Genomic DNA, 23,713 nt, shown 5'->3' on the forward strand with positions numbered 1-23,713 from the left:
AGCAAATAACTTTTAAACAGTCGATCTAAACAGTAATGGAAATATAAAGATATAATGTAGTAATAAACAGCGTACAATTTCTTCTTGTGTATTTGTTGAATGATTGATCAATTTTCTAACGACTCAAACATTTATTTGCAGGCGGAAATGCTCATGGATGACGGTCTGCTGGGCTCTGGTCCTGTTCTCGGACTGGCGGGACATCCACATGGACTGGTGGGCGCCTTGGCTCCGCCGCCGCCACCGCCGATGAAGCAGCCGCAGATGGACATTCCCAGTGGCAAGAAGCAGCTGCAGCAGCTGAAGGGAGCGACGGTTGCCGCATCCGCGCTGGAGTATCAGTACCAGGTCATGTACGCGCACTGTGTGCAGAAGGAGCGGGAAAGGGAGCGAGAGCACCTGCCCCACTCGCATCCCCTGCCCCGCCAGCATCGTGCCGTTTTGGTGGCCACCGCACCCTATCCACACTTGCCCCAATATCCGACACCACCCACGCTGAACTCCTCGTCGGCCTTCCGACCTTGGGGGCCAGACACCACCAAAGCTTTTCTGCACGCCTATGGCGCCACGTTGTCGTCACTACCCTATGCCTGCCAGGAGCCACCAGAGCTTCAGAATCCGGAGCGGGTGGTGCGGAGTACGGACAAGCGGTATGCGGAGAGGACTTACCAACCCAATGTGGCCTTGGCACCCAGAAAGAGTATTCTCTCCAAGGAGAGGGACAAGGATCGGGAGCGAATGGAAAGGGAGGTGATGGAACGCCAGAGATTGAGGGAGAAGGAGACGGATCACCAGGTGGTGCACATCAAGCAGGAGCGCTCGCAGACACCCACACCACCGTCGGCATCGGCATCGCCGCCCGACGGTGTGCCACCACCGCCACTGGATGTCGTCGAACCGCCACACCCCTCCTCGAGTGGCAGCAACTCACCACTACCCGCCCACCTGCCCGCAGCACCAGCCACTGCACCACCCCATGCAGGTGGTGCACCGCCCACACCAACTAGCCTTCGGAATATGCGCAGTCCGGAGGAGTTCTCGGCGGGTGGCAGCAATGAGATAACCTCCTCCACCTCACCCCACCACCAGCAGTCGTCGCACCACCAGGTGGCGCAGCAGACGGCCGGTGCCCCACCACCGTCGCAGCACATCATAGCCACCGTTAATCAGCATGCCAAACTTTTGCCCAGCTCCAGTTCCCTGCCAAACGGTAATGGCACCTCATCGCTAGCCGCCACAAACAACGAACCGAGTCGGATAAGGATCAACAAGAACCTGATGAGTCAGCAGCCGGTGGTTGCGGTGAGCGGCATTACACCACATCACCACCAGCATCACCCCACGCACATGCATCACTTTAGCCATGGGTACTACAAAAGTCAGACCTCATCACCCACTCAATCCTCCAGTGCTGGCCTGAACCTGAGTACCCACTCATCGAACGTGGTCAGCTCGCCGCATCATGCGACTGCAGCCAAGAGCCACCACAGCTCGGGAGGATCTGGGAACCATAGTTCCCAGCAGAATGGTAAGCCCCATTTGGGCAGTGAATTTGAGTTATCCACGGACACCGATGATACGGACAGTCTGAACGGAGAGCCCGACTCGAGTGCCATGTTACCACCCTGGGAGCAGGCTGTGGAGTCCCTCAGAGAAACTCGGCCCAAGGACCGGGAGAGAGTCCTCCTGATACTCCAGAGATTACTGCAGGAGAACGATCAGTATCGCTATAATAACATTCAATTGAGTGAACTGCTCCACAAACAAGATGCCCACATAGCCGATCTTACGGAGCAACTCCAACGCTATCGCAGACAATTCGAGGAGCAGGTCCGTAAAGTAGATCTTCGAAAGATGCCATTCAAGCACCAAACCCGGCTGGAGCACGTAGTGGAAGAGGGTCGCGGAGAAGCGGAAGAGGACGACGAGCTTGAGGAGGAGGAAATGGAGGACAGGGCTAATAACAATAATCAACAGGAGCCATCTCCCCTGGTAAAGGCCCCAACCAATGGTCTGCGGCGGAGTGTCACGCCCCCAAATTCATGTGGTAGTGAAGGGGGGGAGTGCGAGAAACCAGAGGAGCCTGAAAGCAAGCGGATAAAGTTGCAGGCTGGGGAGAAAATTGAGGACAAGCAAGTGGAGGATGTGGAAAGTCCTTCCAATGGCACGGAGTCGCACGATCTGGAAAAACTTGAAAAAATAGGCGAAAAAACTCACCCAACTAATAATCCCAAAAGTCCGCAGCCCAGTCAAATTTCCAGCGACGAGGAAATGGAGGAGGATGAAGACGACGACGACGAGGAGGATGAAGAGGTTCAAATCGAGGCTCCCCACAGTAGTGCTCTAGCCACGCCCCCCACGGCCACAACGCCCCTTTCGCCGGACTCGGCGGCAACTGCCGGACAGTTGTTCGATAGTAGTAATAGCAGCGACGAGTCCTCGATGAAGAAGGCCCAGATGTCCGCCTGCCATGCACTGGAGAAAATGAGCAGCAATGTTGGCAGCGACGACAACAATCAGAGGCACGCAGAGGAAAGTCAGGAGGAGGAGGAGGAGGAGGATGCGGATGAGGAGGAGCCCGAGGAGGATCCGGAAGAGGAGGACTCCGATGACGATGAAATGCCATTGCAGCAGCGACAGCAACAGCAGCAGCAGCGCCAGCGGGTTGGAACCCAGAGTGTGCTCAGTGGATCAGCCGTCGCCGGACAGCAACCAGCACCACCACCACATCCCCCGATGGCCACCAAGGCCAGCAAGAAGCAGACACCACCAGCACCACCCACTGCGGCCGCAACCACCACTGCATCAGCAACAACGAACTGCGAGTTACAAATCAAAAAGGAAATAGCCTAGAGATAGAAGCCCCGAAAACCTCTCAAAGAAAAGCTCTTTCACACACACAACCGAAACGTTTGAAACTCAGTTAAAATCCCATTTCTTTTGGAGAAGAAAGTGCAGCCGAAATTCAAGCACAAAGCCTAAACGCACATGTTTTTCATTGTAGGCTTATTTTAGAGAAAGTAAAATGCTTCGTAACCAGAACAGAATGAAATCTAGGTGGCAAAAAGTTGCTTTTAAATTGTACAATATCAAATGTATGGGACGGCACTGTAAAAATTAAAGCATATGTATTTAAATAATTTAAATATGGGCATTCAAAGCAAACTGTTTTAAGAGCTAAAAATCATTCGAAAAACTTTGAAAATTTCTATACAAAATTTAAGATTTTTAATGCTCATTATTTATTCCGTGAGTATGGATGCTTTTGTGAAAAACAGTTTAAAAGCCTATATTATAGAAATTTTAATTTGTGACTTCATACATAAAGACCAGGAAATTTTAAAACTTTCTTTGCAACACATTTCCTTTAATGCAAAATCTATTCAAAATTTTAGGAAACATTTTAAAACGCTTTTAAACAGCTTGAATTGATCTCACTTTTAAAAACAAAAAGGACAAATGGTAATTAATATAGGCTTCTCCATTTCGAAAAACTTTCAGCGTTGCTTGCAAAAATTATAAATGAAACCAAAGCTTTAAAAAAATTAAATTTTTTGTATATTATTCAACTACAAATTTGTGCGTGTTTTTACCACTTACTGTTTAACCTAATTAAGTTATTATTTTTTATCTCGTAAGCTCTGCAAGACATTTAAACCCAAAACAATATTCAAAGCGAGGCTTTCGAAACAAAATTTAGGAAAGGTTTTTTCTTTGGTCACACAGGCAGCTGGTTCTTATGTCAGTGGGCATCGCCCTCTGGAAACCAATGTAATTAAATTAAGTTTAATCCTACCTTTAAGTTGAACATACAAGTTGATAGAGTTGATAGAGCAAAGAGAGAGAAAACACACAAAATGAACCCACCACAGACAACAAGAAAACAAAAATAAGAAATGCTAAACAATTCTAAGATAATTCATCGTAATGGAAGTGTAACACATTTTTATGTATAAGAAGTTGCCGCGTTAAAAATTATAACATACAAAAGTGAGTAATATATATTATATATATCGCAGAATATGATATATTATGCAGCACATGCAGCAAGTGCGGATTATTCATTAATGCTAAGCCTTAGCGAGAAGCATAAACATATACATAAAGATTAATATTTATTGTAGCTGCTAGACATAATTCGAGCAATTCTCTTAATTGTATAATTATAGTCTTCTGTTCTTCTTCACTTTGTAAGCTTTGCTCTGTAGGCATTTAGTTTCATACATAGATCGTAACCATACAACAATCAAATTTTTGCTAACTAGTTCTTAAGGCTTCTCTTCGGCGAAGCTCTTTCCCCATTGCGAAATTGTGAATGGCATCGAATGGTCCCTTTTTTGTATATATCATTTTTCCTTCGACGAGATTAGAGTACTATTGATTTTAGTTGCCAACACTTTGTGAAAAACATGTATATGCTATATATCTTCTGGATGATAACCAACTGGAAATAAACCGAAGCCAAGAGCCAAGCGAAAAGAACGCAGAGATTTCTAAAATCTATAAACTTTTGTTATAAAAACATATTTCATAAATTATTTATGCCTGTGTGTGTTTGTACTTTCTAAAAGAAAACATTTCGATCTGTATTTAAGAATACATTTTCTAAGCTAAAACAAAATAAAAAAAAACGAAAAGGCAACAAAAACATTTAAACAAATTCAAACCAAAATTGGTCTTTATCTTAAGCTAAAACTGTGTAAAGTTGTATAAATTTAAAAAGCGATAAACGAAACCTTTATAAATTAAATAAAATAATTTAAATTGAGACATCTAGCATGCGAAATTTCATTGTTATACATATTTAAAAGCGTTATAAAATGCAAAAAAAATATTGAAAAAAAAAAACAAATTACAATTGCTATGCAAAATAAATACAAAAATATACTTATTATTGTAAATGAATTCTCTCAAATTTTGTGTTTCATTTGCCAGACCAGAACCAGTACGATACTAAACGAAATTTATAGATAAATGTTAGAACCCATCAAAACAGAACAGTACCGAATAAAATGGGAAAAATAATGGTTAATCAAAAGCGTCAAAACGGTTTTCAGCAATATCGTGTATTTATGGCCAAATTTTACAAGCGATGGAAATAGTTGAAGACGAAACAAAAAAAAACCCAAACATTTTTTGTATCATTTTTGCTAACAACCCAAAGAGATAAACAACAAAACAAACAATCATTTTTATAATTAAATAATTAAAAAATATTGACAAATTTTACATAACCCGAGTGTTTATATATGACTACTTTATATTTAAATTTAAATACCACATAAAACGATGCCTGATGCCTACCAAAATACGAGCATCTTTGCCCCGCTTAATGAATCGACTTTAAATTGTTAAAACATAAACGTGCAAAGGCTAAGCAACCAGATGAACAAGAAATCACAAAATAATGGCATAAGTTATATTTTAATTATTTAAGCATGCAGCAACAAATCCGCGTCTTGTCAAAATACAACATATACATTATTATATGTCTGACGATTGAGAAATGCAGAAATAAAATGTACAAATTGTGGAGCAAATAAACCATAGAAAATGTAGTGAGAATTCGGGGGATAAAGGAGAATGAGCGATTTAAAAAAATGAAATGCACCACAAGCAAATAAAGTTTAATCAAATTAAACAGTTAATGAAAAAACAAATTTGAATTCAACGTTTCATATTTAAGTAGTGCAGAAACAAATAAATACAAACGAAAACAAAAATAAATTATTACTTATGTAATGAAAACAAAAAGAACAAATAAAAAACCGATAAATATTATGCAAAATATATGAATCTGATTTTTCTTTACGACGTCAAAGCAGCTGAAAGTATTCCGCAAAGGTAATAAAAGGTAAAGGTAGTTCTTCATAGAAATATAGTTACACTTTTTTTTAATAAAATTTAAAAATTTATTGTTATTATTTGGCACTTGCTTTAATACCAAAGACTAATGTATGTTTTTTTGAAATCTTTATAATCAAGATAAAAATTATCTCTGCAAAAATTGCTCTAATATTTTAAATTTAAATAAGTTTATTTTGTTTAGAGTTAAGACAACTTAACTATTTCTTGAATGTAACAATGAATGTATTTTAACATGTAGAAAAGTGAATACATGTAAAATTTTCATTTTCTGTTAATGAACACTAGGTGTCGCACAACAAGCTGTTAAGAGCTTGAACGTGAATTGAACACAAATATATACATATAATATTATTTATGCACTGGCCATTAAGTTTAAACGTTTGAAAGCATTTTAGATCCGTGCATAATGGGTTTTGAAATGCACAAATCAATGATAAATCGATATTTTTTGCGGGTATATAAAAAGAGGCTGATGGATTTCCCGCAGTATTAGGCAACCATGCGAGAACATAGTAAAATTAAATATTTAGGTAAGCACCAAAACAAAAATTACTGTTTCTACTCTAAACCTAATAGATTTAATTTTCTTGTCGAAGTGCTGTTATTAATTGCCACTTCAGTGATGGGTAAATTCAGGTTAAACCTACTCGAAATTGTAGCAGATAAGGCGGAAAATAATTTTATTGTTTCGCCCCTTTGCATTGAAATTGGATTGAGCATGCTGTTCATTGGAGCTAAAGGGAAAACTGCCGAGGAACTAAGGAGCGTTCTGGACCTGCCAGTGGATATGACGGAAGTGGCCAAGAAATACGAAAAGGTTCTAGGTAATCTCCAAAAACATGATGGGTTTCGTTTCGCAAATCGTCTATACGTGAACGATGCATATGAAATAAACCAGGACTACAACAACATAATGAATAACACCATGGGAAAGGCAAAGGCTGGCGATCCATCACCGCGAAGGAGGGCAAGCCATAGCATCAGCTTTGCGGTCCAACGCCAGAGTCACAAAGGCATGCGCACTATTTTCAAAGAGCATGAACTTCAGGCTAATGAAAGTGCTGCGCTGGTTACCGCCGTCCAATATATCGGCTCCTGGAAGACCATGTTTGAGAAGAGGAGCACCCAACTAAAGGTGTTCTATGGAGATCATAATAAGAAAGTTTATGTCAGGATGATGTCCCATGTGGGTAGGTTTAGGATGGCTGATCAGTCTTATGGACAAATCATTGAGCTGCCGTTCAGTGACTCAAGCCTGTCGATGATAATCGGTCTGCCAATGCATAACACCTATCTAAGCTCTATAGAAAAAAGACTGAGAACTTTCTCAGAGAGCCTAGAAGAAACTGATGTTCATGTGGAGCTGCCAAAGTTAAAAATCGAATTTCACACGGAACTCGTTGAGCCCCTAAAAAAAGTGGGTAGGCCCTATTAAACATGTAATCATTGCTACATTGTTTTCAATTTCAGTTGGGCATACATCTTCTCTTTAGTAATAAATCGGATCTCAGCGGCCTTTTGACCAACGCAACAAGTGCCCAAATAAGCAATGTAGTACACAAATCCTTTATTGAAATCGACGAAGGAGGAGCATCGACAGGAGAAGCCGCCGAACACACAGAGGCTTACCCTAGTACACTATACTCCAGCGTTTTATAGATAACCTCAGACATTAATTTATCATTTCTTTCCAGAAAAACTAAAAGCGTTGGCGTCCTTTAAAGTAAATCGCCCTTTTGCCTTCTTGATTCGCGATAAACATACCGTCTACTTCCGCGGACGCGTCGTCCAACTGCCTAATGAAATTCGTTTTTAAGATGAGCTTGTCACTTGAAACAATAAATAAAATAAAATTAAACCATTGCTTCTCTTTTGGAATATATGAAAACAAATAGTTTGGAAATAACCTTTTTTGTAGCGAAATTATTTTTGTTGGGGTTTCTACATAGACAAGCTTATAAATGTAAACCTATAAGTTTACTTTAGAGCTCTGTTTTAAAGCGTTGATAATGGATTTAAAGTACTATAAAAAATCGATGCTTTCGAAAATCTGAAAGCAGAATACTTTTAGTTTGCAGTGGCTCCACTTAGAGAGTAAAACATGAAGTACTTGTGTAAGTAGCGTCATATTATTTAACCGCTTTCCTTTGATGTTTATTTTCTTTTCCCTAAGATTGGATCTTACTGACCACGTCAGTACTGAGTCAATTCACCAACAAGCTCTACCGAAACTTTTTGCAGGATAATAATCAACATAACATAATATTCTCGCCTCTTTGCGTCGAGATTGGAATGAGCATGATTCTCATGGGAGCGGAGGGAAATACAGGCAATGAACTGAGAAAGGTTCTGAATCTGCCGGAGGATAAAAAAGAACTAGCTACTAAATACGATGAGCTATGGACTAAGCTCGAAAGTCGCAAGAAGGTGGCCATTCTCCATTTGGCGAATCGATTGTTCGTCAACGAAACAATTGGAGTTAACGAGCGCTTCAATAAACTGATCAAAAAGTACTTTAGGGCCGAGGCAGAGGCCATTAAGTTGGCCGATCGATCAAAAGCAGCAAGGGCTATAAACGATTGGGTGCTCGACCAGACACTCGATAATGTGAAAGACATTGTAACACCCAGTGACTTGACCCCCGATGAAAGTGCGGTCATGATCAACGCAGCTTTCTTCAAGGGCTACTGGAAGACGAGATTCGAAAAGAAGAACACCAAGCCTAAGATATTCTATGTATCCAAAAATTACACAGTAATTGTCAATATGATGTCTCTAAAGGGTCGATTTAAGATGCGTACTTCTCCCTTTGACCAAATTATTGAGCTGCCCTTCGCTTACTCAAACCTCTCAATGGTAATCGTTCTGCCCAAGGACAATGGGTCGCTCACTCGGGCAGAAGCCACAATCGAAAGTTACTCACAGATAGTCCTCACTGAAATGGATGTACATGTGCAGCTGCCCAAATTCAAAATCGATTTTCGCACACAGCTCGTCGAAACTTTTAAAAGAGTTGGTGGTTTTTGCCCACATTAAATAATATACTACAGTTTCTTATTTTGCAGATGGGCATAAAGGATCTCTTCAAGAGTTCGTCGGATATCAGCTCCCTTCTGAACCAGACTGGCACCAGAATCAGCCAAGTTGTACACAAAGCCTTAATAGAGATTGACGAAGAAGGCGCTTCCGCAGGATCCGCTTCTGCAAGCCTCTTTCGAGGATTGTCTGGTAAATTATAAAAAATTATTAATCATGTTCCCATTTGATTGCCGGTGTATTTCCCAGATTATCCGGCCAGTGTGGCTTCCTTTACTGTCAATAGTCCCTTCGTCTTCATGATTCGCGATAATGACAACATATATTTTCGTGGTCGCATGGTTGATCCTTCGAATAAGAGCAAATCCTTTAATCGCAGAATTATATAGAAAGCAACAGATATCCGATCTATATAACGATAAAGTTTATTTAAACGTATGCACGTATTAAAACGGATACAATAAAGGAAAATTCCTGTCGTCCTTAACTTATTCCATTCATGAATGGAAATTTCTATAGCATCCCTATAAAAGTTCTCTGAGAAAAGATCACTCTGGGAGAGCACACTGGAGAAAAGCAAAACAAAAACTAATCTCGCTTACCTGCTTGGAAGAAAAACTGAGAAACATCCAAAAGAGCAACCTGACCCAAGTCTCTTCTTCAGTCTTTAGCAGATCGCGACCGCGAGAAGAACGACCAGCGGTCACATAAAATCATATTTAGTGGATAAAAGGTCCAAATTGTTTGATAAAATGCTTCATTCCAACTGTGTTAAATAAATAGTGCAATATTGCTACGAATTTTTTGAAAAAATAATACCATTTAATCTGGTTTCAATTGTTTCCCTGGCCATATTCTTCGCCAAATCGATTGTGGCTTGGTGTCGGCCAAGAATTTTCAGCCAGGAACCGGTTTCTGCGCTCCCACGAATCCAGTGATTGTAAGAGAGAAATAAAGAGAGATTTCAAGCTGGATCTGGTAGTGAAAACATAAACAAACCCAATAGCAAAATAATAACAAAACACAGTGCCTGCAGAGGAACAAGGCAACACGTGCTCTTCTGCACGAATGATTGCATTTTTTTAACTCAAAACTTACTCAAGTAATACTATCAATTAATCATGAGTCTGCCCCAGTTGATCGAGGATCTGCAGCGCCTGTCGGAGGATCAGGATAGTGCGGATGTGGTGTTCATTTGCGGCAGAGATGAGCGCATCTACGCCCACAGACTGATGCTGATGGCTCGGTGAGTTTAATGTTTTTCCAAAAAATAATTAATAGATATAACAACATCTTTTAGATCGTATAATTTTTTTCTGTGTAATAAGATAATTGCCATTCGGTTTCCTTTTTTGGAATCTTACAATGTTGCGTGCGGGAATCCCGGGCATTCCAGTTGGTCACTTAATTAATTTATCTTGCCTTCCCATTTACTCATATCGATTTCAGGTGCAAGAGCTTCAAGACAGCGAAGAGAGGTGAAGTGTGTCGAATTCCCGGATGCACTGTATCCCCAGCAGCCCCAGGAGCTTCGACTCCTACCACCATACGATTGCCACACGTAAATCCGGAACTATTCAGGCAGTTCATCTTGTACGTTTACACGGCAAAGGTAGAAATCTAGTAGTTATATTTATAAATAGGAAATTGTAACCGACATTCTTTTTTCAGTTGGTTCTCCAGGACTCGCAAGTATTTCAAATGATGATATTAGCACAGGATATCGGAGTAGTCGAGCTGCGAACCGCCTGCGAGGATCACGTTATATCCACTTTGTCGGTGGATAATGCATGCACATTTTTAACCGCCGTAATGGATATACACGAAAAAGCAGGTGAGTAATCTTCAGTAGCTAGGTTTTATATCATATTTGCATAAAAGTACAAAATATTGTAAATTCCATATTCGCGCCAAAAATGTATACTTTCTACATGAAATACTGTGTCGAATGTATTTAGACTAACCCTTCGAAAGTAACAGTTTTGGTATTTTTAAGTAACAGCCTGCTAACCGCAGCACACCACATATCGATAATAAAAAACATATGCACGTTGTGTTATCAGAATCACGTAACACGCAATGCATGTTTTTATTGCATTATCAAACTTTAGATATAACAACTAATCAATAGCTGGCAGATATAGTTAGTCCCGCTCTGCCCCAAAATGCAGAAGGCGATGTGTGTCTCTAGAAATTGGATTGTTCACGTTGTAATCTTTGGCCGTACGTCCGAGAAATGAGGTTCCACGAGTCCATAAACCGGTCCATGCACATGGAAATGCATTTCTAAATAGAGTATTTAATGCGATACAAGTTAGATTCCCATATTATTGCGCAAAATAAGATAATGTATAACTTGCCTGTTCCGACGAATCGAGGGAAGTTCCCGGCTTATTGACACACTTTTTGAAGCACTTTTGGGTCATTTGCGTGAGCAATTCCTGGGCGTTCGCAACAGCAATCTGTTGCTTCACCTGGTCCATAAGTTCGCCTTTGTCCACATTAGCCATGGCCATTTGTTTGAGTTTCTTTTATAAACTATAGTTTAAATCGGCTATGAAAAATGGCAACAACTTCTGCCCAACCACAAAAACTTAACAGTGCGATTGCGATAGTTTTTCTGTAGTAGCATATCGATATAGCTCTTTTACCAGAGGTTTTACCATTTTGGTATATTTTAAATGCTAAATCGATAGTTTGTTAAAAAGCAATTATGTGTGACCATCTGTGCTGTGTGATAGTCATCGATATTTCTGCCCATCGCCTGGACGAAAAGAAGACGCCGGCAAAAAGAAGCGAAAATTTGTTTAACTGAATTAAAGTCGCCGGAAATCAGCAAGCATGTCGTTTAAAGGCAATCCCAAGGTGCAGAAGGTGATGGTGCAGCCCATCAACCTGATCTTCCGTTACCTGCAGAACCGGTCCCGCGTGCAAGTCTGGCTATACGAAAACATATCGCTGCGCATCGAGGGCCACATTGTGGGATTCGATGAGTACATGAATCTGGTGCTGGACGACGCCGAGGAAGTCTATGTGAAGACCCGCCAGCGCCGCAACCTCGGAAGGATCATGCTCAAGGGCGACAACATCACGCTCATACAGAACGTCAGTCCCACGAAGGAGTAGGGGATTTAGCACCCACCCTGCGACTCCTGCGAATTCCACCTGCAAGCGCTGAACGCCCTTAATATAAGTAAAATAAATGTAAAGCCGATATCTGAAGACGAATGTTCAAATAAATGGTAGACTTTCTGTACTCAAGTGTTTCGAATGGGTAAGGTAGTTAATACGAATCGATTTCAGGACATATAGAAATAGGAAGCTTTAGAAAGGTAAAATCAGTTAAGTGTTATTAAATGAAAGAAGGTATTAACTATAAACTTTCCCCTTGCAATTACAGGTGCAAAATGCGCTGCCTCGTTTATGGAACGCTGCATCATCTATATAGGGGAAAATGCAAATGAGTGCGTTAAGACTAATGCCTTCCTCACTTTAACAAAGGATGCCATCATTAAGATCATTTCATCAGACTATGTAAGAATCCTTAAATGAAGGATTTTCAATGAAATCTAAAACTGATTTCTATAATTAAACTTTGTTACTTTCAATAGTTCTGCTTGGAGGAGGAGGAAGTGTGGCGCTGTGTTTTGTCCTGGGCCAAATATCAGGCAGGAGTCACCCAACCCACTGCACATTGGACTGAGGAGGAGCGTGCTCGTGTCTGCCAACACTTAAGCGGTGTAATGGGTCACGTACGTCTGCTTCTCATCGATAGCCAAGTTTTTGCTGAGGAAGTGGAGCCTACAGGAGCTGTACCTATGGAACTATCCCTAGAACGATATCGCTATGCCGCTTTGCATGCCAACAAAATGATGGATAACGATAAAAGACTTCAGCCCCGCCTGACTGTAGCGGTCAACATGTTTCCCGGCTCCCAAATCCTGAAGAATGACAATCTCGCACTACAGACTGTTCTCAATAATTGGGTTGGAGTGGCCAAGCAATCCTGGAGATTGGTTTTCCGAGCGTCCACACATGGCTACGATTCTGGAGCCTTTCATCGCTATTGCGACGGCGTGGCTCCGTGCATGGTTATTGGCCTGGGATCGCATGGAGAGATCAGTGGTGGCTATACGGATGTGGCGTGGGCCAAAACCAGCCGTAAGGGGGGATATGTTCAGTCGGAGCGAGCCTTCCTGTTTGCCTTGAATCCTGCCAATGCTGAACAGCCGGTCAAGTTTGACATCGTAAAAAAACCATATGCCATTTGCTATCATCCTGAGTAAGTGCAATGAGACTAAAAATCCAAACGCTTTATGCAATAGAATATTATATTAGAATATATTATTAGTATTTTTAAGAATACGTATTTAATCACATTTATTCTCTTTCCCCTTTAGTTGCGGTCCCATTTTTGGTGCCGGAGCCGATCTGCTCATCTCCAGCAACTGCAATACAAACATGGACTCCTACTCGAATCTTCCGCATTCCTACGACGGAACCAACGCTGCTCACCTGACGCTTTTCGGGGACTACAACTTCACAATCACCGACTATGAGGTGTACACCCTTTCGACGCCGGGTGGAAGTAGCAACAGTGGAGCAAGTCACAGCAACAATCAGAACCAGAACCACTCAGCAAACGGCCAAGCTCCTGGGGTGCCCACAAAGGCGAAATACGATAGATACTAGAATTGGGAAAACAACTTGTAGTTGCATCAGCTATGCTGGCAATAAAACTATTTCCTTGAACGATCCAAACAAACACTTGAATATTGTAATCCCAGATCCGCAACGCCTGGGCTAATGGCATTAGGTGTCGGGTTCATGACTCCGCCCAAGGTAAAAACCAGAAATCGAAAGGTAATTAATGAATTGTTATATAAAGAAAACTTTTTTGGCGGCTGTCTTGAATTCCATCTTGATGCCAAGAATCGAACCAAATTAATTAACTGGTTTCCCACTTGTATGTAAAGTTGAAAGTGTTAGCAAAAATAAAAAACAAGAGGGCAGCTCCAATAGTTGGTAGTTTTCGCTGAATAAATACTTCAGCTTGGTACCTGGTACGAATGCTGTCACTTAGCATTTTTATCTGAATCGAACTAAAGATTGTTTAATACAGCAGGGAAGTAGAGTGCAGTAGAGTTAAGTTTTAGTTACAACACATTCTTGAAATTCCAAGTCCAAGGATTCATTGACCTTTGGTATTATTTACATATATTTTTTTTTAAGTAACAGAATGACACCCGAAAATGTTGAAAACTATTTCGGACATTTCTTTATTAGCGAAACAATATATTTTCCTTCGGCACGTTCATTAACCCATGGCTTAACTCTCGCAGTGACTGCTCCATATTGTTACAAATATATAAGAGTTATGAATGTGCACTTGAACCTGGTCCACACCTCTCGAATAGTGGAACAATTGACAAAGAAAAACAAATGCGTAAATGGCAATTTCAGTTTGCTGTTCCAGTTCACTTCAGTTACTTCAGGGCTTAAGCCATAACAATAATATGTCGGCTAATGTTGAGCTATAATGAAATCTGCGGCAACACCTCCCTAACACCCGCCGTCGGAAATGCTGAAGTTGCTCTCGACTGGTTTTCAACTACTTTTCAAAATGCTTCTGATAAATTGGTCCGCGCTCTAAATTGGTTCTAATTAAAGCTTTTTTATGCTGATCGAATCGATCAACATCGGTGGCTTGGGCCCCCACATTTTTGTCATTCGTTTCGATCCGGGGTTTGGACATCCGAAAACCCCGAGTAAAAACCTAAAGAGAACCCCTTGACAATGGCAGCCAGCAACAAACACTTGATGTTTGTGGCGTTTTATTTTATTGTGCCTGCACAACCGATTGGCAGTCAAAATTTGTTAACGACTTAAGGCCAAAGCTTGAGAGCCACCTTTCGATAAGGTCTACAAATTGATGCCGGCGCTGTTTCACTTCTCCTTGACAGACGACCAAAGGCCCCGGGGCCGATTTAATGTCCAGGTCCAGGCGCTAGAAGGAATGTCATTTATAGATCTCGATTCAGTTCGATTTCGCGTCAAATCATTTGATTGTCGAGTGGATTCGGAATGGATTTCGGAGCCATGGATTTGTTATGCGCCATGTGCCAACAGCAAAATCCGACCAAGAAGTTTCAATGTCTGTCGCATGAAAAGGGAAAGGCAAAAAAATATACATAACTAACGCTTAAGTAATTTTTTCGTTTGGACTGATCTATGCGCAAACTTGTTCTGGCCTTATGTATATCGCTTCGGTTCAAATTGCATCTGGGCTTGCAGCATTTGAAGTGAGAGACTAGGGACGGGCAGGAAGTGCCAGTGTTTTGGATGAATCACTAGCTTCCTTAAATGGGAAACGCTATAAAAAGTTTTAATGGGTATTATAGTCGAACGGAAGAAAACCAGGGTAGGATAGGCAGTTCATATATTCCAAAGTCTATTAACTTTTCTAGTCAATTAAGTTCATTATAGTATTTATTACATTTATTGCTTATGTATACACACCTTTACCTTTAACGTTTTCTTTTAATATGTACAAATATTTAACCAACTTGTTTATTATATAGTTCACTTTCCGTCCCTGGCTTTTATGAAAATATGCAATATTTGTTGGGCTTGGTCAGCAGCAGCTCCAATAGAACAAAGGCCTGGCCACGGCCATGGTTATGGTTATGACTTGGTCAGCACTCAACATTACATTGAGAAAAATACAGAAATTCAAATCACAAGACCCCCTTAAAATGGAAATAGTAAATTAAAACTAGTATATAATAACATAGGATTTTTATACTTGCACTTTTTAAAACTCGGTTTATATATTATTTTTCTTTGCAATTTTCGTGTAATTTTCCTCAGTGCTCATGTACACAGCAGCTGGCCAAACCCAAGTGTTACAGTTTAAGTGACTTATTTGCATGTAAGAATGCGAAAAAGGAAAAGTGGCTCAAGACACCGCGTGCGACCCTGAAAAGGGGACCAGGGCAAAAGAATCGCCTACAGGTCAAGTGAGTTACCGCATATCCTACATCAGAAAAATTCCCCACTCGGAACTGATTCATCCATCAAACAGGAGACACCATTAAAGGGCGTTTTTCCCAGAAAAAATCATGCCCAAGATAAGATCATCGCACGCTGAGGCTGTTCTATCCATTAGTTGCATCCGTTTCCGGCTGTCTACAGGCCGGGAGCTCCAATTCGCGAGGTGCTAATATGCAAAGTGGACGCATTGAACCGAGATCTATGACGTTGACAAGACCACACCTCCAACGCTTAGATGATATATACACCGAGTCATTCATTAATAGCATCATCATCGCCGCCATCCATTTGCTCATCGCCCGATGCACTCGACACACTTCAAATTACCACCACATAACCCCGCTGATCCCGCCCTGTAGCCGTAGCCACTGGCCACTGGCCACTGTTTCACCTGGCTAAGAGAGTGTGAGATAACCGCAGAGATATGGTCATGGAGATGGGGAGAACCCTACGGAGGGTCTCCCACTAGCCACTCTCTTTGGATGGCAGTCATGTGTGTAACAACTCGAACCGCGATGCTCTTCACAACCAGTTTTGAAAGCCCACTTTAAATATACTTTTGCTTTTCATTGCCTTCGATGTGAAATAAAACATCGCAGACGTCGTTGGTGTTTTCGGTTTGGTTACTGTGATTAATATGCGTTTCTCGGCAAAAGCCACTAAAATGTATACCAGCCCATGACGACGCATCCAGGCATTGACCTAGGTCACTAATGCCAGCTAAACGGGGTTCTCATCAACATGAACCTAATCCCACTTTGAGGGATGCCGTCGGCACCTGTCGAAGAAGATTCCCTCGGTAAAGGTATACCTAAAGGTATACTCTAATTTGTATTTGGCTTTCTCGGTTAATTTCAGATGTGCGCTTAACTTAATTAGTATACGGTCTTCTTTAATTAACTAACTTCAAAGGAAATTTAGCGCATTAAGTTAAGCGATTTTAATATCCAAACCAGCTCTTAACTATGCCAGAAGATAAACCCATTTCCTAATGAAAACATTAAGCCAAAAATAATAAAACACCTTAATGCTGATATGCGGTAACTGTCAACAACTTTAGGTTCACTTTTAAGATGATTAAAATAAATTATTTAAATTTATTGGGTTAGTCTATCAATCATCAGACAAACTCCAAAAATATGTGCTCTTTATAATAAACATATGTTTTACTGTTACATTCCAATAATAACTTCACCTTAATAAGAAAATTCGCTTACATTTATTTCTTATAAGGTTTCAGGGTTTCATATATAACATATGTTACTAAAGTTTATTAAAAAAGGGGAACATTTCTGTAGATCTTGGAAAGAATTCATTTAAATTATATTTTTACTTATTTCGACCTCGAAGAGCATTTGCTCTTCGATTAACTCCGTATCGAATATTTTCCGGTTTTGTTTTATTTTTCGATTGCCATTCAGCAGAAACCGAAAAACGACAGATAAAAACGCAACTCAGTATCGCCGAGAGCTCGCTCTTAGCCAGATTCCGAGATTGAGGGAGCTGAGCGCAATGTTTAAAGTCGGAGATTTAAAAATTTCGAGAGTTGAAACATTTTCCACCCATTAAGTTTGTTTTTAAGGCGCACGGCGAGAACGGCTCAGTCTCGATTGTCAGCTTGTCGTGAATGGTTTTTTAGCACACACGCGGACCGGGCACCGGAGCAAAAAGTTCGCGCTTAAGTTATTTAATAACAACAACATCGTTTGCACATACCTTAATATCGCCGTATATATATATATACACGACATAGACCGCCGATCGACGCGTGTGTGTGTGTGTATGTGTGTTTTGATATTCTGTGATTGCCAGTGTGTGTGATTGCCATTATTGCCAGGGGTGGGAAGCGGGAGTTGATCTGACTGATTTGTTATTTTTGCATAAATCAATTTCGAGAGCGCGCGCCATCGATTTCCGTGCGATGATCTGTTCTAGATGATGTCGCATGCGCGGCCGGATCGAGTTTGTCGCTTAAGTCTTTCGTTTGCAAACTGAGAGCGCACGCATATTTCGCACTCCCATGGCTCTGACCAATTTCTCGCTGCCCTTCGGTTCACTGGGCCAGCCCTGGGGAGTCACCATAGCCCCCCTGCATCCAATCCACCAGTTGGCCAGCAACACCAACAATCTGCTTTACTCGCCGGCTGACCACCAGCAGCAGACTCCCGCAGAGGCAGCCGCCGATCCGGAGTTCTTTAAGAACAATCCCTACGCGCCGCCGCAATCGGGTGGTTATCAATATCAAAATACCGCTGGGAGACGCAAGCAGGGCAACGCTTACCTTCCACCGACAGCGCCGAATGCTGTCCGGAATTCCGTTTACCACATCCAGCAGGTGCAGCAAACGCAGCAGCAGCAGCAGCATCAACAAACACAGCAACAGCACCAGCAGCAGGATCAGCATGACAACAGCGTATCCTTCCAGAGCACCAGTTCCAGGTCAAGTTCGAGCAGCACCACGGGCCAAAGTTCCATCCAGCTGACACAGACTCATACAAGCGGCCGGGGTCCGGCGGAAGGTTCGTACTCCCGATATCCCGGACAGCAAGCACAGCCGCCGCAGCAGCATCAGCAGCCGCAACAAAAGCAATACTTCAATGCACATGGCAGTGCCAGTGCCACTTTTACTAAGAACAGCGGCAGCTTTAGTATTACCAGCTTTGGCAGCAGGCAGCAGCAGCAGCAGCCGCAGCCGCAACAACCACCGCCTTCGCAACAGCAGCAACCACCACCTGCACCCCCACCCCAAAGGTCCAGACCGACCAAGCCGGAGGCTCAACCAGCCGAGACATACGGAGTTGCTCCGCCGGAGAATTATCCGGAACGAGCGCCAGGATTCACACGGGTTCAGGCTGGACAGGGATCCAGGACTCAGGTACACGCCGTTCTGGACTACGACGTGGAGGAGGGCGACGACGATGAGGAGGAGGAGGGAGAGGAGGAAGGGCAGTTTTACGAAGGACAAGAGAACGGTGAGTGCCAATACGGCTTACAGCGCAAGTACTAAGAAAATTAGCATTTAAGATAGATAGTGGGATTAGATGTATAGTACTTTTTTTGGAACATTTGACCACTTGAGATAAACGGGGATCTAAGTTCTAAGGCTAAGGATTAAATTGTATATGCCAACTTGTCAACCAGAACAAGTTCTAAGTGGAATGCCTAACTACCCCACGTAAGAGTGACTCAAGCGGACATTAATTAAATGTATTTGATTGCATAATAAATTAAGAAACATAAATGTGACAGAATTAACTTTGTAGAACTTTGGTTGAAGAGTCCGAGAATCACTTCCTCATTCATCCGAAAGAAATTCCCGAGATTTGCTCGTATCACTCTTCTGAGTACATTCCAGTTCGAGTGTTTCCTGATTCACCGAGATGGCAATCTAAACAATTAACAATTAAAAACAAACCAAATGTTGGTGGTTTAAATTGTTTGCTTTTTAGTCAAGAAATATGTGTAGTGTGAATGTGGAGCACGTAGATTCACAGAGATAAGCGGCAAAGAGTCCCACGTTTGCACACGATCCGAAAGACGGGCGCTGAAAGTCATGTTAATTTCTGTGGTTTCGCCTGCTACTTGTTTTTGTGTATCTTTCCAATTGAGAGCAACTTCTGCACAAGATCGCGGAACAACTATAACAAATAACAAACCTGTGGGGTAAACAGCGCACAAGCAACGAGCAACGGCGACAAGGTCAAAGGTCTACAAACCGATCGGCAAGGTCACTTTCAAGACAGTAATGGCCAGTGTTTGACTTTTATAGCAACTAACAGGCTGGCACGCATCACGATTTATGTTGTGCCGGGGTGTATCTGTATCTAAGACCGCCTATCTAACGGCTCAAGTATCTACCTATCTATGTACGTATCTTCGTATCTAAATCTGTTGCCCTTGTTGTCCTCTTGGAAAACTGTCAGCGGCGCTTCACTTTTTCGGATGTTTCACTTTCGGTCTAGCTTGTGGCGCCTCTTTGTTTCTGCCTCTCCATCTCCATCTTCATCTCAATCTGAATCTCAATCTGCGAGTTGTCGAGGCATTAGCCAGCCAGCAACCTGCCAGACTTGAGACCTCAAGTACTCAACTCGGTTACGGGGCTATTATGCAAGAAGTCGCGTTTCAATCTCACAAAATGCGGGGCAAGGGGCCGAGCTCATGAACCAGCTCTCATATGAAGAAGACGTGCGCACGCAAGACCCAAACTCAGATACTAGTTTGGGTCGCTCGATGTCTTGGCAAGGCACTCAAGTACTCAACACTGGGTTTTCACCTTTGTGCAGGCAGAAAAATATCATAAAAGATGCGATCTGAACCAAAGATCAGTGGGCAGAAACAAAGAATCTATTTCACAACCTGCCAAAGAATTTCTCATTAGCTGAAAGTGACATGAGATCTGTACACTGCGAGAAAAAATGGTACTAAGATATAGATAGGAAATGCATACAAAAAAAGTATATTGATTTTGTTTGTTTGTTCACAGCACGTTATAAAAAATATTTGTTAAATATTATTTTTACTCATTAATTTGCTAACTTTGATTCGCAATACAATTTTCCGATGTGGGCTATAAAATAATCATAGCATAATAATAAGGTACGTTTAAGGAACATCCAACCATCTCAGATTTTGGTTTGGTAACATTTAAAGGAAATAAGTTTTTGCACTGTGTGCTCCCTTTTTGGCATTCTGCAACCCGTTTTGCATCCTGCAGTACGGCTATAAAAGGGAAAGTTTCTGTCTGCGCCCAGATCCGGATCTGGACATTACAAATGCCAGGCAGACATGAAATTTATACATGCAAGTGTCAACTGCAGTGCGATTTGTATGCAGACACCGACCGAGTGCACTTGCAGTTGCAATGCCAGCTCTTTTTGGGTTTAACCGGGGCTGATTAATGCAGTGACAACGGCCACGGATACAGAAATTCCGCCGTCCTTGCCATGAATCACCGCTGAAACAGCAGCCATTTAAAAGCACTCCAATTTCCATTTCCACTTCATTTACGAATCCATTTACATTCCGTTCACAGATAAGTCGAATAACAATCAGGTGCCCACGGTGACGCCCATCCAGGGACCAATCTACTTGAAGAACGGCACGGTTCCAGTGGTGCCGCTCTTCTCCTATCCGAAACTCAACAACGGATCGTTCCTACAGATTCCGGTAAGTATGGAGCGAGATTCTGGATCGATGGGTTGGGAGGTACGGGTACGAGGTTCTGAGCACGCGCGCACTTTAATTAGCACACTGCGGAAAATTTAGATCACAAAAAATTATGTAGAAACCACAAATCACTTGTGTGTGCTCTATTTTTATTTATATTATATTTATATTAAAAGCATTCAATGTTTTAACTGACAGTTTTTAGAGAGTTCTAGTTTTCCTGATTTCCTACAGTGTACTCTCAATATCGATCGAGTTTGTTCATTTGCGGAAATAACTTTGACGATTTTGTGTTTCATTTCGGTTTTATTTTCTTTTTTTTTTTGTTTTTTGCACACGAAGGTCGTGCGAGTTCGTTTCATTAAGAGGTGTGATGATGTTGATGACGACGAAAGAAGAGTGAGATTGATATTGAAAATCGGCGCATGGCGACTCGAGTAAGCTTAATCCCAAAATCCAACTCTATACGACACCGTTCGCCACGCCAACACCCTTCTTATCTTCTTATTTTCGAATATAAAACGAACTTTTATGTTTATGACTTACTTGAGTCATTTTCACACCCCGGCCATAATTTGTTATGGTCGCCATTTCAATTCCAATCTGAGGCTCAGTACCCCCCGTCCGGCAACTCAATTGCCTTCTTCAATGCTAAATAGTAAATACTTATCGCCCGAACTGACCATCGTATATCTCTGGTTAATTCAGATCTGGTGGACGGCTTTGTCGGTGGCTTTGGGACTGGATGTGCGCGGCGATGTCATCAAGGGAGTGCCGTGCATCAAGCGATATCATCAACTGTTCTGCCCCACGGCCGGCAACAGTTATCCCATGTAAGTAGCCATTGTTCTCTATTTTTGGGTTACGGGAAATCCCGAGTGGAAATGGAGAGATATTAATTGGTATTTCCCTTGGAACAGTCGTAAAACTTTGAAGCGAATACGTTCTCTTGATTAAGTCAAGGATGTTTGCGTTTCTGTGGTTTTCCTCTACCACTCTCTTTATTCGCGCAGAAACTGATCTGAATCACATTTAATCCGGATGACTGTTCTAAAGTGACATGGTTAACGGTTCTCATTAGCATAGGCACGTAAAATTAGCATGAATTTCATCACTAGGCTGAAAGCAACGCCAAAAAGTTAGACTTTCAACGATATTTATTCCAAAGTTCATTAACATTCGCCACAGTCGTCACATTTTTTACTAAGAAGATATTAATTTTCGTAAATTGATAATTTAGTTTTCCTAATTAAATTTTAATTTTAATTACTATTTAGCATGAGTTTTGACCTTATTTCATCTTCGTTACGAACCTTTTCAAATCAATTAATGTTTTCAAATGATTATGGGTATTTAAGATAAATCTTTTCACTGAATCACCTGATTGGGCAAAGTATTTTGCATCTTTATTTGAAGTACTTTAATTTCCATTGTAACTTCCTTATTAAAAACGTTTTTTACGGCGTACACCTAAATCAATATATATATTATTTAAACCAAATAATAAATTTTAATTTTTGTAAAACATACAACTAACAACCCCTTCTTATTTTAGTGACAAGATTGAACGATTCATAGACGACAACAAGGCACTGATGCGACGCATGTACGGAGACTTTGAGATGAACATGGAGGGTCCTGGCGGAGGAGGTGGCAGACAACAAGCCAAGGTGCGTAAGCGTCGCTTCATAGACGAGCCGGATATATTCATACCACCCGGAGCATTTGCTGCCAATGCCGGGGAGACCGTCGAAGCCGGAGATAGTTACTTTGGCGAACTGCGGAAGAAACGCCAAGCTGCCGCCGGAGGAAGTCGAAATCGAGGTGGATCTGCCGGAGGAAGTGGCAACGGAAACACTAATGCCAATAGGCCACCGGCAAATAAGAATGGTAGTTCGGGCACTGGAAGACTCGATGCCTGTGAGTCGAAGATTGAAATTGTCACACCGTATTGGGCATCGAACTCAGCGGGCAAAATCAGAGCCATCGTAAATACTCAACATTTCGAGCAGGCGATTCACCAGGAGGTTTGCAGGTTAGTACTAACTAAATAATTTTAGCACCAACCCAAATGTCTAATTATGCTCTTAATATTTTCAGCAATACGCAAACACCACGATGTGAGGGCGAGTGTGGATGCGAGCAGAAATACAAATGGCATAGATTACTTGCCTACGATCCTGATAACGATTGTAAGGGCATTTTTATGGATTGGTTCCTGTTTCCTTCGTGCTGTGTCTGTAGATGTAATCCCTAGATTACCTGACTCTGAGCAATTAATAAATAAACAATTGATAAATGTAATTGAGACCAGTAATTGTAGGTAGAATGCCACTGAATGTATTTTAGTTGTCGTTAAGTAGACCTTACGTAAGCCCTAATCGGTAGCTCTAGTTAAGATCAACTTTACACATAGTTAAGATTTTATCCGAGCCATATGTATATCTCCACTATTCTCTGTATCCCCTCCATCACCATGCGATATTACTCAGCCTCCATTTTTGTTGTACGGTAATTGTAAACGTAATTGTAAAACGATTCAAGTGAATAAAGTCTATGCAAACATTAAATATGAAATTTGGTACTCGGA

The 23,713-nt window shown here is 41.6% G+C and overlaps 7 protein-coding genes across 8 annotated transcripts in view; 6 read left to right on the top strand and 1 right to left on the bottom strand.

The window, feature by feature from the left end:
- LOC6526886 overlaps nt 1-4,915 on the top strand; it is an 87,038-nt gene extending 82,123 nt beyond the window's left edge. Inside the window, exon 2 of the mRNA XM_002087950.3 lies at nt 142-4,915. Within this exon, the coding sequence (XP_002087986.2) occupies nt 142-2,853 (2,712 nt within the window). The 3' untranslated portion in view covers nt 2,854-4,915. The remainder of the gene's footprint in view (nt 1-141) is intronic.
- A 1,381-nt stretch (nt 4,916-6,296) lies between these two features.
- LOC6526887 (serine protease inhibitor 42Dd) lies at nt 6,297-7,726 on the top strand. The gene is made up of 4 exons (XM_015198004.3): nt 6,297-6,398; nt 6,465-7,285; nt 7,339-7,501; nt 7,563-7,726. The coding sequence occupies exons 1-4, from the start codon at nt 6,368-6,370 to the stop codon at nt 7,682-7,684; spliced, it is 1,137 nt and encodes a 378-aa protein (XP_015053490.2). The 5' UTR covers nt 6,297-6,367; the 3' UTR covers nt 7,685-7,726.
- Nucleotides 7,727-7,905: 179 nt separating this feature from the next.
- On the top strand, nt 7,906-9,391 carry LOC120320595 (serine protease inhibitor 42Dd). The gene is made up of 4 exons (XM_039370706.1): nt 7,906-7,982; nt 8,042-8,880; nt 8,934-9,096; nt 9,154-9,391. Exons 1-4 carry the CDS (start codon nt 7,970-7,972, stop codon nt 9,291-9,293), a joined length of 1,155 nt encoding a protein of 384 aa, XP_039226640.1. The 5' UTR covers nt 7,906-7,969; the 3' UTR covers nt 9,294-9,391.
- A 96-nt stretch (nt 9,392-9,487) lies between these two features.
- On the top strand, nt 9,488-13,665 carry LOC6526889 (BTB/POZ domain-containing protein 9). 2 transcript variants are annotated; one of them, XM_002087953.4, is made up of 6 exons: nt 9,488-10,150; nt 10,354-10,516; nt 10,576-10,738; nt 12,305-12,438; nt 12,516-13,186; nt 13,305-13,665. In XM_002087953.4, exons 1-6 carry the CDS (start codon nt 10,026-10,028, stop codon nt 13,594-13,596), a joined length of 1,548 nt encoding a protein of 515 aa, XP_002087989.1. In that variant the 5' UTR covers nt 9,488-10,025; the 3' UTR covers nt 13,597-13,665. The 2 variants fall into 2 exon arrangements, with proteins under 2 accessions (XP_002087989.1, XP_015053491.1); XM_015198005.3 differs by lacking the exons at nt 9,488-10,150; nt 10,354-10,516; nt 10,576-10,738 and adding an exon at nt 12,103-12,236.
- LOC26536024 (mitochondrial import inner membrane translocase subunit Tim13) lies at nt 10,956-11,514 on the bottom strand. Its single transcript, XM_015199198.2, has 2 exons — nt 11,265-11,514; nt 10,956-11,190 (listed from the first exon to the last, which is right to left on the bottom strand). Exons 1-2 carry the CDS (start codon nt 11,418-11,420, stop codon nt 11,092-11,094), a joined length of 255 nt encoding a protein of 84 aa, XP_015054684.1. The 5' UTR covers nt 11,421-11,514; the 3' UTR covers nt 10,956-11,091.
- Nucleotides 11,642-12,160, top strand: LOC26534725 (probable small nuclear ribonucleoprotein E). Its single transcript, XM_015199058.2, has one exon. The coding sequence runs from the start codon at nt 11,746-11,748 to the stop codon at nt 12,028-12,030; it is 285 nt and encodes a 94-aa protein (XP_015054544.1). The 5' UTR covers nt 11,642-11,745; the 3' UTR covers nt 12,031-12,160.
- A 3,889-nt stretch (nt 13,666-17,554) lies between the features above and the next one.
- LOC6526890 (protein spaetzle 3) lies at nt 17,555-23,693 on the top strand. The gene is made up of 5 exons (XM_002087954.4): nt 17,555-18,929; nt 20,990-21,123; nt 21,832-21,956; nt 22,679-23,158; nt 23,224-23,693. The coding sequence occupies exons 1-5, from the start codon at nt 17,978-17,980 to the stop codon at nt 23,378-23,380; spliced, it is 1,848 nt and encodes a 615-aa protein (XP_002087990.1). The 5' UTR covers nt 17,555-17,977; the 3' UTR covers nt 23,381-23,693.
- The last annotated feature ends 20 nt before the right edge of the window (nt 23,694-23,713 follow it).

This window comes from Drosophila yakuba, chromosome 2L (genome assembly GCF_016746365.2).
Source record: "Drosophila yakuba strain Tai18E2 chromosome 2L, Prin_Dyak_Tai18E2_2.1, whole genome shotgun sequence".
NCBI lineage: Eukaryota > Metazoa > Arthropoda > Insecta > Diptera > Drosophilidae > Drosophila > Drosophila yakuba.

Bases quoted from the DNA above. Each gene is read 5' to 3' on its own strand.
- LOC6526887 (XM_015198004.3), top strand. From the start codon at position 6,368: ATGCGAGAACATAGTAAAATTAAATATTTAG. The intron at 6,399-6,464 runs GTAAGCACCAAA...TTCTTGTCGAAG, and splicing joins TAGTAAAATTAAATATTTAG to TGCTGTTATTAATTGCCACT. The intron at 7,502-7,562 runs GTACACTATACT...ATTTCTTTCCAG, and splicing joins ACACACAGAGGCTTACCCTA to AAAAACTAAAAGCGTTGGCG.
- LOC120320595 (XM_039370706.1), top strand. The intron at 8,881-8,933 runs GTTGGTGGTTTT...CTTATTTTGCAG, and splicing joins TCGTCGAAACTTTTAAAAGA to ATGGGCATAAAGGATCTCTT. The intron at 9,097-9,153 runs GTAAATTATAAA...TGTATTTCCCAG, and splicing joins CCTCTTTCGAGGATTGTCTG to ATTATCCGGCCAGTGTGGCT.
- LOC6526889 (XM_002087953.4), top strand. From the start codon at position 10,026: ATGAGTCTGCCCCAGTTGATCGAGGATCTGCAGCGCCTGTCGGAGGAT. The intron at 10,517-10,575 runs GTAGAAATCTAG...TTCTTTTTTCAG, and splicing joins TGTACGTTTACACGGCAAAG to TTGGTTCTCCAGGACTCGCA. The intron at 10,739-12,304 runs GTGAGTAATCTT...TTGCAATTACAG, and splicing joins GGATATACACGAAAAAGCAG to GTGCAAAATGCGCTGCCTCG.
- LOC26536024 (XM_015199198.2), bottom strand. From the start codon at position 11,420: ATGGCCATGGCTAATGTGGACAAAGGCGAACTTATGGACCAGGTGAAG. The intron at 11,191-11,264 runs GCAAGTTATACA...TACTCTATTTAG, and splicing joins CCCTCGATTCGTCGGAACAG to AAATGCATTTCCATGTGCAT.
- LOC26534725 (XM_015199058.2), top strand. From the start codon at position 11,746: ATGTCGTTTAAAGGCAATCCCAAGGTGCAGAAGGTGATGGTGCAGCCC.
- LOC6526890 (XM_002087954.4), top strand. From the start codon at position 17,978: ATGGCTCTGACCAATTTCTCGCTGCCCTTCGGTTCACTGGGCCAGCCC. The intron at 18,930-20,989 runs GTGAGTGCCAAT...TTCCGTTCACAG, and splicing joins TTACGAAGGACAAGAGAACG to ATAAGTCGAATAACAATCAG. The intron at 21,957-22,678 runs GTAAGTAGCCAT...TTCTTATTTTAG, and splicing joins GCCGGCAACAGTTATCCCAT to TGACAAGATTGAACGATTCA.